General features: G+C 59.8%; 1 protein-coding gene across 1 annotated transcript in view; it reads right to left on the bottom strand.

Moving 5' to 3' along the window:
- Positions 1-346: 346 nt before the first annotated feature.
- The window catches only part of RTN4RL1 (reticulon 4 receptor like 1), a 70,065-nt gene continuing 58,047 nt past the window's right edge, over positions 347-12,364 (bottom strand). Inside the window, exon 2 of the mRNA XM_035027560.1 lies at positions 347-3,431. Within this exon, the coding sequence (XP_034883451.1) occupies positions 2,107-3,431 (1,325 nt within the window). The 3' untranslated portion in view covers positions 347-2,106. The remainder of the gene's footprint in view (positions 3,432-12,364) is intronic.

The following is a 12,364-nucleotide window of genomic DNA, read 5'->3' as shown; positions in this document are numbered from 1 at the left end:
AGGCTCTTGGGAACAGACCAGGAAGGATCCAGGACCAGCCTGCTCCAGGGAGAGCCGCAGAGATTGGGTCGACCCAGCACAGCCAGGCTGCGGGAAGTGAGTCATGTTCTGTGAGGCTGAGGGAAGAATCCTAGCACAGAGAACAAGTGTGTGTGTGTGTGTGTGTGTTCGCACGCGTGTGCACACATGCATCCCAGTGAGTCAGTGTGCCCCTGCCCCATATGGCTCCTCCCACCAACAAACGTGCTGTGCCCGGCCAGGCTCGCCCACCCCACAAAAGCCTGGGATCCGCCACCACTTCAGGAATGCAGGGTTGGGAAATGAGAAACAGGGTTCTTGTCCAAGAGAAATCTTTTTATTATTATTTTCCTCTCTTGATTGGATTCGGTGTTTCTTGCTCCTCACACACATCCTCTCTGGTGGGGAATTCAGGTTTGTGCAAAGCTCAGAGGAGATTGCGCCTGCCGGGGCCCTGGCCGGCAGCATGGCCAACCTTGACTGGAGCCACTGTCCCCTCGCTGGGCTTGCCTGTTCCATGCCCGGCACGTCCCCACTCCTGACCCCTGAGTCTGGCCCCCTCCCCCACCTCTGCCCGTCCCTGGGCGTGTTCCAAAGGGCCAGGAGGGCTGCGGCCTCCGTAATGCAGAAGTGCCTGAGATGGTTCTTGAAATGCCCTCTTTGTTCCCCTTCTGCTAAGGCCACCTGATGCTTTCCCTCCTGCCGCCTACACAGGACCCTTGCTGGGACGGCCATCAAAGAGCCTCAAGGAAAAATTCAGCAGCTGAGCCATGCTGGAGGCCTGGGCTCATGCCCGGAGTCTCCCTGGCCTGTCCAGACCATTGCTGGCAAAAACGCTAGGCTGATGACACTGCCCAGCCTGTTGGGCTGACACTGTGGATGCTGCCTGCCCGTTGGCAAAAAAGACCCAGAGCCCCTTCCGTCCCCTTCTCCGTGAAGCTCGTCCCCAGGGCCTGGCTCCCTGATGTCCAATGAGCTGCTTCTCGCTTCTGGCCCTGACAACACCTAGTACAGTGGGGGTGATGGGGTGCTCTGGGGCGGCAGCTGGACTTGCGTTGCATATAAAAACAAGGTGATGCTCTGAACATCGAAGAAGATTGGTCCCCTGAAGTGATTCTTGCCGCCTCCCCTTCTTCTCTCTGGCCCTTCCCACTGACCCTTTGCCCTAGGCCCTGGCAAGCACAGGTTACAATGAGGACTGTTGTTGCCAGGTTGGGATTCTAGACAAAAACCCTGTAACTCTTTTCTTGCTAGAAATCACCAATACAATCCTTAGTTCATAGTTCTCCGTATAGTTTATAAACATGAGAAGACATACAGTTGGGGGGGGCGGGGGGCGGGGCCCTGGGCAGTTGTGTGTATCTATATGTGGAGAGTGTGTATATATATAAGTGGACGTAGCTATAAAACTGCACCTCCTGTGAGAATCTCACTGCACTTGATGCAGTTCTGAATTTCAGCCTCTGATGATCTTTCCTTTGGTAATTGGTTCTTGGAGCCTAGCGGCTGGGCCTGGGTCTGCCAGGGCTGCCTGAGACATCAGGAACGAGAGGCGTTACCCCCGAGGGAGGGGTTGAGGGTCGGAGTGAGGGCAGGTAGACTCCGTGGCCTCAGGCAAGAGCCAAAATACCACCTGCTTCCATGCTCCCAGACAGCTGGGACACCCAGCCTCTTGGGTGAGCCTCGGCTCTTCTCCTCTGAGTCCTGCTTCCTCCAGGGATGGCGGGGGCCCTTCAGACCTCTCCAATGACTGGGATTCCACAGAGCCCAGCTCCTGTGGGGCACTGTCCCATTGTTGCTAATGAAGGATTCATTTTGCGGGCTTTAACCACCTTGCTGGATGGATGCTGTCCGTGGGCGCTCGGCAGGGCCTGGCTGGACAGCTGGGTGTGATGTGCTCACTAATCCCTTCCCACTTTGGGGCTGTACACTTTGGGTTTATAATCCACCGGGCAGGGCCCAGACAGCAGCCGAAGACCTTACCAACTTGCCTGAAACCCAGCAGATGCTCCCCTTGTTAAAAAAAAGAAAAGAGATTCTGTTCCTTGGTGGACACGTGGCAGTGCTGGGTGCTGGCGCCCCAGGTCCTCAGCGGAGAGTGACCACCAGCCCCAGTATCCAGGCCAGGAGGGAGGCTCCCAGGGAACTGCCCGAGGAGGCCTGCTGCACCCCGCTGGGGGCACGGATGGGGGTCCTGCGGGCACACTTGCCCTTCCTCTTGGGCCGCCCAGTGGGCATGATGTCAAAGCTGAACTTGTGCTGGTAGTCAGGGGCGTAGTCCTGCAGCTCGTGGGCCTGCTTCCCGGCGCCCGCCTTGGACACCTGGTTGCGATTCCTGTGGCTGGTGCAGTTCTTGCCCGGCCTCCGGTGGCCTGGGCGGGAGCCGGGCAGGTGGCCATGCGGGTGGCCCCTGTCCCTGGCAGAGCCACGGGGCGGGTAGTGCTCCTTGCGGGCGACCCTGTCGGTGGTGGTGAGCGTGTGCGACTTGATCTGGTGCGGGGAGGCTGGCCCCGTGCAGTTCCGGAAGTCCTCGGCCCTCAGCAGCTTCAGGTCCTGGCCTTGCCGCGCCTCGGGGGACGCGCAGGGGACGGCGGAGCTGGAGCCCCGGAATCTCCGCAGCCATTCCCACAGGGAGTGCGCCCGGCAGCCGCAGTCCCAAGCATTCCCGTTGAGGCGGAGGAACTCCAGGGCTCCCAGGGGTGCCAGGCAGTCGCCCTGCAGCTCGGAGAGACTGTTGTTGAAGAGAAAGAGGGTGGTCAGCCTGCGGAGGTCGTGGAACGCCTTGTGGTGGACCCACTGCAGCTGGTTCTCGTGCAGCAGTAGCCGGTCCAAGTTCACCAGCCCCCGGAACGTGTCCTGGCCCAGGCTCCACAGCTTGTTGCCATGCAGGAACAGGTGGCTGAGGTTGACCAGGTCCACAAAGATGTCGTCCTGCAGGTACTCGATGTGATTGTCCTGCAGGTAGAGGTACTGCAGGCTGTGCAGGCCACCGAAGATGCCTGCGGGCAGGGCGCTGAGCCCGCACTTATAGAGGTAGAGGGCGTGCAGCCTCACGAGGCCCTGGAAGGTCTCCGGCGCCAGCGTCCGCAGCTGCCGGTTGTCGCCAAGGTCCAGCTCCTCCAGGTGCACGAAGCCCTCGAAGGTGCCGGGGTCGATGAAGGTGATGTTGTTGGAGTAGATCCACAGGGTGACCATAGCGGGGCTGAAGTGGCCCTGCTGGAGGAGGGTGATGCGGTTGTTCTGCAGGAAGATGCGCTCGCTGTCCTCCGGGATGCCCTCGGGGATGGCGGCGAAGTTGTGCGCCTGGCAGCTGACCGTCATGGGTGCGGGGTAGCACACGCAGTCCCGCGGGCAGCCGCCGCCCAGGGACAGCTCCCCGGCCAGCAGCAGCAGCAACAGTTCCACACAGCACCCTGGCGGGGGGCGGGGGGGAGAGAGAGCACAGCCAGGTCAGGCTCGGCCAGGGGAGGCGGGGACGCACGGGCTGCGGGGCTGGGGGACGCGCCTCCCCCCTCGGCCGGGCTCCGTCCCGGGCTGTGCGCAACTCGGCGGTCTGGGATGGCGGCCCCCTGGGGGTGGCTCCTGCCGGGAGGAAGGCGGGGGTCGGGCCCAAGCGGGGCCCTCACCGGGCCTGAGACCACGCTCTGGCGCTCCGCCCCTTAGGAGGGGTCTCCCCGCATCCCCGCGGCGAGGAGAGTTCGGGGACGCGCGCCGGACCCTCAGTCCCGCCCCTAAGCCCTAGCCCCGCCCCCAGGCTCGCCCCGCCCTGCTGGGGTGGGCGTCGCAGCCCGTGGACGGGGCGCCCAGCCTCTGGTTCCCGTCCCGGCTCTGCCACTCCCTTAACAGCACATGAGCGGGTAGTGCTTCAGACTCCTGGTCTAACAAAGTCAATATATGGAGGCCTGAGGAGTCTTTTTATGTATTCTTTTTTTTTTTTTTTTAAGATTTTATTTATTTGACAGAGAGAGAGCGAGAGCAGGAGCACAAGCGGGGGAATGGGAGAGGGAGAAGCAGGCTTCCCGCTGAGCAGGGAGCCCGATGCGGGGCTCGATCCCAGGACCCCGGGACCATGACCTGAGCCGAAGGCAGACGCTTAACGACCGAGCCACCCAGGCGCCCCTTTTTATGTATTTTAATAACAAAGCATGCATGCAAGACACCAAAGTTCAGGTCAAAAGATGTCTCATTTATGGTGCCTTTTGTGTCCTCAAATATGTGACAGCTCTCTGTGCCTCAGTTTCTTCATTTCTAAATAGTAGTAGTTGTTCCTTGCGGAGCTGCGAGGATGTGCTAAGGGGACATATGTGTGAAGGACTGGGGGAGACACCAGGGCTGCCTGGCTTGCCCCCCCCCCATTGGGTCCATCTTCCGGCCCCTCCCATCCCCGCACCTCACTCCCAGGCTGTGTGCTTCCCGGCCGTGGTGGCAAATCAGGCCTTTTGCCTCTCAACTGTCCGGAGCATTTCCTCTGTAGCTTCCCTCTAATTGGGCATTAATTAGGCATTCGTTAATGGATCCCTAAAATAATTTATTTTCGGATGTGTCCAGCCTGTGGTCGGATAATAGCCCCGTGCTCATTATCGGAGCGTCCTCATTATAGACGATCATCATTACCTGCCTTTTTCCAGGGTCGCAGCTGCCCCAGGCTGCCCGGCAGGCGCGCCGGCGAGCGAGGACAGGCTCCAGGCCGGTAGACCCCCACCCTGCATGGCCAGGCAGCCATCTCGTCCCTGCCTGGGCTTGGCCTCTTGCCCGCCCCTTCCAGCTTGGCCAGCTGGGCCTCTCGGGGGAGGCCGGGGCCTGGGGCAGCTCAGCTGATTCCTGCTGTTGGCTCTGCCCAAAGCAGGTGGAGAGAACCAAGACTCCCGGCCACTCGGACTGGCCTGCTCCCGGCCTCATGCGGGCCACTAGGCCAGGCTCCCAGGCCTGCTGCTGGCCTAGCCTCCTGGCCTGTCTCGGGCAGGCCTAGCCACCACTGCCACCCCTCATTCCTGGCAGAAACGGCATCGTAAATAAGTGACAGCTCCCAGCTGTTGGGAGTTACGGGCTCGCAGAGAGCGGCAGCTGCTTCCCGTCCCCCTGTAATCACCCGGCTTCCACCGAACGTTTCCAACATAAAAATCATCGCATATAACTTTGTTTTTGCATAATTGGGTTCGGTTGCGATTTCAGAGCAATTATGACCTCGGTGGCGGCGGCGGCTGTGCAGCTGTGAGGACCCTTTCCGGGCCGGGCCACGCTCTAGGTGGTTCCTGCAGTGTCTTCAGTCATCGCGACCGCTGGACAGCCTGCAGGCTAAGCCTCAGTTTCCCTCCCTGTAACACGGGTAGGACACGATCGCTTTACCAGCGTGCCCCACTTGGAGGCTCGGGTCTGACCTCCAGGCCCCCACTGCCCACCTCAGTCTGGCAGGGGCTCCCAGCTGTGCAGGGGGGAAGCAAGAGTGTGAGGGGCCGGGAGCCTGAACCCCAAGCCCCAGCTGACTCTCCGGGAGCCTGCCAGGTGCCTTGAGCCTCTGAAAGCCAGGGGTGGGAGGAGGACCCAACCCACATTGGCTGCAGCTTCCACAGAGACTGACACCCCTTTCCCCTCTCTCGCTGGCACTCCTCACCCCTGCCCAGGCTGCTGTCTCCCAGGAACCTTGCCCCAGAGAAGCGGCCCCCACCTTGCCATTGGGGGGGGCCCAGGGGACCCCTCCCAGCTCAAGGGCGTTCACGGTACTCACTGTGCTGAAGGGGACCAGGCCACGGTCACAAACTGGTGCTTGTGGGACACACAGTGCCACACCAGACCCGGTGGGGGGGGCGATGCCGCAAAGAAAAAGGCTTTTCCTGCCCTTATGTCTGGCAGCAGAGAGACACCGACCATGGGGGCAGGGGTAAGCTGTGGCAGGCTCAGCACTAATACCACTCGACATTTGTGCAGCTTATGAAGTTTACAAAGTGCTTCTGCTTGCTCTCCTTTGATCCTCAGCATTACCGTGTGGTGGGGGTGTTCTCCTGCCCCCCTGACCTGGATGGAGGCAGACAACCCTTCCTCCTGCTGTTGTGGCCTATGTCTCCATGAGGCCCTGGGGCTGGGCTTCTCAGAAGTGTTCCCAGGGAAGCTGGGGGCCCCAAGGAGAGCCATAACCTCCCTTAGACAGGTGCGCCAGGGAATGTCGGAGCACAGGGAAACCAGGCAGAGACCCCAGCTTGGATGAAAAAAACAAATGCCCAAAAATCTAGGCATGGGCTGAGCAGCCAGCTTGTGAACACACTTTGGCGGGTGTGTGGGGTAAAGGCAGGACCCAGGAAGGAACCCCCCATGTCCTTCCTACGAGAGGGGCCCCAAAGGAGGCAGGGACCCCAGCCAACCGCTAAGAGCTGCTCTCCATCCTTCAGTGCCGCCCAGATGCCAGGGATCCAGGCCAGGGAAGCTGCCCTTGCACTACCTTGGCCTCCTTCCACTGGGCACTGGAGTGGGTCTCCGCTGAATCTGCTTCTCCACCCTAGAAGCTGGTCCCATCTCCAAGGCCCTGGACCAGCCCTCGCAGCCAAACTCCTCCGCCCTTGGCACCCGTGCTCAAGCCAATGGGTGTGCTGGTCCTGGATTGTCACCTTGCCGGGTTTCTTCCCAGGAAGGCTGGCGCTTGGTTGCTGCAGCTCTTCCTCCTGTGCCCCCTCCGTGTGCCAGTGGGGGCCCCAACCCCACTGATGGCCTGATGAACGTACCAACAATGAGGCAGATGCCTTTGCCGAGCACCTTAAGATTGCAAATTAGCAGCCGGGCTCTGTGGAGGAGACTTGCACCCCCTCCCATCCGCCTCCTCAGCCCTCTCCTGCGTGGGGCGGGCGTTGATCTGCCTGAGGGGGCTGAAGAAAGTAAGGCTGGGCCTCATCCCCCTTTCCTCAGGCTCTCCTCCTCCTCTCCTCCAGGGGCATGCACCTGACTGCTCGGCTACTCCCAAGCCTCCTGGCCTCCCACACATCTGAGCTCACCTGAGGCTCCGCAGCCTCATTCCTTCCTTCCTCCATTCAATACTTGCCCTGAGTCTTGGAGTGTCCAATGTGCTAGGGCAGGGAGGAGTCCGGTGATGAACTTCGCAAGCCCTCATGGGTTCATTAGCAGATGGGGGGCCCCCAATCCTAGGCAGTCTGGCCAGGTGCCGGGGCCCAGAGTAGGCACCTAAGGGTGTGTGTGTAAGGGGAAGCTCAGGGAAGGTCCCTGCCGCCCCGTGCCGCCTCCTCTGCTTCTGCTCCCCTGCTAGCATAGAGAATACACAGTAGAGACTGTGTTGTTTCCATGTCCTCCTTCCCGCAAATCCCAAAACCCTGCACCTGCTGGGCAGGAACCTGTGGGGGAGGGGGCGAGTAGACCTCACCCAGTTTACTCAGCAACCCCAGATGTGCTTATGAATGGGCCTGTGGGGCTGGACCTGGCGGGATGGGTGGGAAGGGCATAACAGGCAGAAGGCACAGGATATGCAAAGGCACTGAGGTGGGGAAACGGGCCGTGTGCCCCCCGTCTTATCCCAGACCTTCTCTTCTCTCAGCCTCTAAGTAGCCAGAGCTCCCTAAGAAGCTGTAACACCAGCTCTGCGAGGCTGGGGACACCCAGGCCTGGGGAGGCCAGAGAGGTCCCCAGGGGAACCAGCACTGGCAGGACCTCTGCTCCAGTCCCAGGCCAGATGGCCAGAGTGGCAGGGGTCCTGCAGCTTGCCCACCCTGGGAGCAGGATGGAGCTAACCAAGGAAGAGGACCCAGTCCTAATCACGGACCAGATTCTTTAACGGAACCCTCACACCACCACACCATCCAAGACGAAATGAGGCACAGGGGGGGGGGGGGGGAGGAGGGGAGAGAGGCTGGCTGAGGCCACACAGCTGGTGAAGAGGGTGGTGGAACAGGCCTCACCCCTGACTTCAAATCCAGGAGCTCCAAGTTGCCAGGGGCAGGCAGGCCAGCCTCATCGGCTCATCATCAGACGGACGGACGCTCAGCCCTCTCCGGCCCCACGGTCTCAGCCCTCCCCCTGACCACCTCTCCCTACACCTGTGCAGGGACAGTCCCATGGCTTGGAATCCCCTGAAAGCCCCCAGGCAAGTCCGTGGGGCTCTCTGAGCCTCAGAGTCTTGTCAGTCATGTGGCCAATCCTTCTGGCTCTGCAGCCCCCCCCCCCCCAGGCCCCGCCCCCCCCCCCCCCCCGCCCCAGCCTTGCCAGATGCTTTTCTCTGAGCCAATCGATGCTAACCAAATGGCTCGGCCAGTCAGAGAACAGCCTCGGGCCAGGCTGGCTGAGCTCACAGAGCTCCTGGCGCCCCAGGCCACTTGGCAGGGTCCCTCCAGGCCACACCCAAGCACACACCACTTTCTGAAGTGTCCCCCCACCCCAGCCTGGCCCAGCCCTGGAGACAAGGAAGCTAGCCCAGAGAGGCTGGGCTTCCCTCCTCGGCCCCCGCTGCAGATGCCTGTGATCCACTCGCCCCTCTAGATCTCCATCCTTCAAATGCAGTCTGTCCGAAGGTGAGCTGCAGCTCCTCCACCCCCCCCCCCAACTCCTCCGCAAGCATCTTCGCATCTTCTCCGCTTCAGGTGAAGGCAGTGTCTTCATTCTGGCTGCTCAGGCAAGAACCTCAGAGTCATGCCAACTCCTCTCTCTCACCTCATACCCAGTCTGCCAGGAGTCCTGTGCGCTCACCTTCACAATGTACCCAGAATCCACCCATGTCTCCCAGCCACCAGCCCAGCCAGGGCCCCCATCATCTCTCACCTGGCCTATTGCCACAGTCTCCCGAGGGGTCCCCGGGCTCCCACCCTTGCCCCTACATGTCGGCTAACACAGCAGCACAAGTCTGAGTCAGAGCACATGACCCCTCTGCTCAAACCCTCCTCGGCCCCATCGTGCTCAGTAAGACCCTCCAGTCTTTTTTTTTTTAAAGATTTTATTTATTTATTTGACAGAGAGAGACACAGCGAGAGAGGGAACACAAGCGGGGGGAGTGGGAGAGGGAAAAGCAGGCTTCCTGCTGAGCAGGGAGCCTGATGTGGGGCTCGATCGCAGGACCCTGGGATCATGACCTGAGCCGAAGGCAGACGCTTAACGACTGAGCCACCCAGGCGCCCCAAGACCCTCCAGTCTTTACTGGGGCCCTGGCCACAGCCTCTCCTCCCTACCCCAGCCTCTTCTTGCTCTTTTTCACATGCTGGGCATGTCCTGCCACCAGCCTTTGGCTGCTCCCTCCTCCTAGAGCACTGCCCAGGATACCTGCAAGGCCCTTGCCCTCACCCCAGAGTTCGGGTCTCTCCCAGGATCACCTTCTCAGCCAGGCCTTCCCGAGCAGCCTATTTAAAATAGGGAAGAAGCCCATCCCTGTTTTACTTTTCCGCTTAATGGTCATCCTCTTCTAATAAATTATTTCATTTATTTATTTATCTTGTTCCTTTTCTGTCCCCTCCCACTGAGTGTCAACTCCATGAGGACAGTGCTTTTGTCTGGTGCATTCCCTGCTGAGCCCCTGGGGCCTAGAACGGTGCCTGGAACATAGTAGGTGCTCAATAAACATAGCAGTTCTTGTTAGTACCAAGGCCTCCGGTAAGAGCACCCTCGGCCATGGCTCTCTCTCGCGGGCCCCTGGGCCATCATAGGGGGACAGATGGTGGGGAGAGCTCTGCAAGGGAAGTTACACACCAGGCCTGTCCAAGGGGCAGGCGACCAACACAGCTTTGCCTAGGACTCAGGGCTTTCCCAGGACTTGGGACTTTCGGGGCTAAAACTGGTAAGTCCCAAACAAACCAGGACAAGTCAGTCACCCTATCTGAGGCCAAGACTGTGCCATCCTTCCAAAAACCAAACTCTCTGGGCCCAGGAAGGGGATGGGACACACAGGCAGGCATGAAGCATGAGTGTTCTCTAGACACCCACGCCTTAGGTCTACTGCCTGCAGCCCGGGAGGCAGGCCCGGCCTACACGGGGCCTGGGTGCGCACGTGTGTACGTGTGTGTGCACGGATCGGAGGACATCTCTGTGCACGCGTGTGCTACTGTGTGTTTAGCCGTGTGTGTAGACATGGCCACGTATGCATGTGTATGCAGTAACGGAGTACATGCACATGCGTGTGCAAGCTCGTGTTTGTCTCTGGAGGCCACCAAGGGGGCTGGCAGCCTGGGCCCTTTCCTCCTGCAGCATCCCTGAACTCCAGCCCAGAAAGGGGGCCTGGGTCTGTGACATCCCCGTCTTATCTCGGCACTCACTCTGGCTTTGCCTTTAGCTCCTGCTCTCCTCCCGACACGCTCAATTACGTACCCACTCCAGGGTCACTCTCAGCTGGGAAGCAAGTGGCCCCTTACTGGAACAGTCCTTGGCTTTTACGTGCCGTGGCGAGCCCCCTGCACAGGCCTGGCCGGGATGCCGTGCTAACTGGGCTGCCGAGCTCTCAGGGGGCCTCACTGGAGCAACCTCAGGCTCCCCAGCTTTGCCTAGCCGCATCTGCCACCTCCTCGCTGCGGGGTGCCCTCTGGGGGGTGGGAGGCCGGAGGCTGGCGCGAGCAGCTCTATACCCCGGTACTGCCTGGCTTTGGGACCAGCCCCACCGGGAGCACATGTCAGCTGGGCAACCTGGGCAGGTCACTAAACCTCCAAGGCCTCAGTTTTTTAGTCCAGGAACTGGGAGGCCGAGCACCTGCCTTCCTGGGTGTTGGAAGCCCTCGGTGAGGCTGTGCCCTTGAACTGTAGCCCAGGGTGCGCTGAAGAAGAGCCTTCGCCAAGGGTGGTGATTGTGTTACTGGTACTGTTATCAAAGGAGTTATTGCTCACCCCCTCAGTGCTCTCCGCAACCCCGGTGCACCCTGGCTTTCACCCCACCCTACCCTGGTGCTTCCAGACCCCAGAGGCCTGGCAGAGGGACCTGACAGATCAGACACTGAGTCAGGGCTCAGACCCAGGTTCAAGTTCCTTCCCTGTCAGGCCTTGGCTGCCCCCAGGGCACCGCAGGTGGGGATGGGGTCTTGACCTCTCTACTTTGCCCTTCCTCCCAGTCCATCCGTCTCCATCTGGAGTTGCCAGCTCTCTGCAGAATGCCCCAGGTATTTGGGCTCTACCTTCACCTTGGGAGGCCCCTCTGGGGCTCATAAAACGTGTTCCATGTTACTCAAATTTGCTCCTCGGTTTGGGGGCCCCAGAATCTGGGCTGTGGCAGCGCAAGGCTGAGGGCTGTGGGCTTCTGAGAGCCAGTCCTTCCCAGGAGGTTTAGGGAAGGCTCTGCATCCTGCCTCCTCCCTCCAAACCCTGGAGCCTACTGTCCCTCCCCCAGAATCACAGCAAACTGTGGACCCACCTGCACCTAGACAGGCTCACTGAAACTGGAGTGGTATCTTAGGTGTGTTTGGTGGGGCAGGTGAACCTCTGTGGCCATGGGACAGTCCCCAGGGGCAAGTGTCTACTGCCTGCCTGGGGGTCGCTGAGGGGTTGTGAGGGAGAGAGGGTAGGGGTGGGGATCTACCAAATCCCAAAGGCCCTGGCATTGGCTGACAGAAAACAGGAGATAGGACCCAGCCTGTGAGAAGCAGGTGCAGAACTCTCTTCCAGGAGCCCTTGTTCCTAGTTCCTGGAATAGCACCCTTTCCATGTTGTCTGCAAAAGGCGTTCAGAACTCACACCTGGGGTATCGGTCACCTGGTCACCCCATTCTGAACCTGTCCCCTGACTCCTTCATTCATGCAAGTTCGCTCTGTGCTTGGTGCTGCAATGGTAGGATCCAGCTCCTTCTCTCACGGGGCCTACGCGTTCCAGCAGGGAGATGATTAAGCCAAAGGACCAGACAAGACCAGACTGACAAACGGCAGTAGACATTGGGGACACAACAAGGGGGTTAAGACTGAGACAAACAGGGGCGCTTGGGTTGTTTAGTCCGTGGAGCCTCTGCCTTCAACTCAGGTTATGATCCCAGGGTCCTGACATCAGGCTCCACATTGGGCGCCCTGCTCACGGGAAGCCTGCTTCCTCTCCTCCCCACTCGAGCTCTCTCTCTCTATCTCTGTCTCTCAAATAAATAAATAAAATTAAAAAAAAAAAAAAAGACTGAGAGGGCACCTGGGTGGCTCAGTGGGTTAAGCGACTGCCTTTGGCTCAAGTCATGATCCTGGGGCCCTGGGATCGAGCCCCACATCGGGCTCCTTGCTCAGCGGGGAGGCTGTTTCTCCCTCTCCCTCTGCCTGCCACTCCCCCTGCTTGTACTCTTTCTCCCTGTCAAATAAATAAATAAAATCTTAAAAAAAAAAAAAAAGACTGAGACAAATGGGGGGACTGACATTAGTTTGTGTGCTCATGAAGGGCCTCCCTGAGCAGTGACACCTGAGTTGAAACCTAA

Source organism: Mirounga leonina, unplaced genomic scaffold (genome assembly GCF_011800145.1).
Source record: "Mirounga leonina isolate KUSES-001 unplaced genomic scaffold, KU_Mleo_1.0 Mir_200, whole genome shotgun sequence".
Lineage (NCBI taxonomy): Eukaryota > Metazoa > Chordata > Mammalia > Carnivora > Phocidae > Mirounga > Mirounga leonina.
The sequence above is the reverse complement of the archived record's forward strand: the minus strand, read 5'-3'. Positions and strand labels throughout refer to the sequence as shown.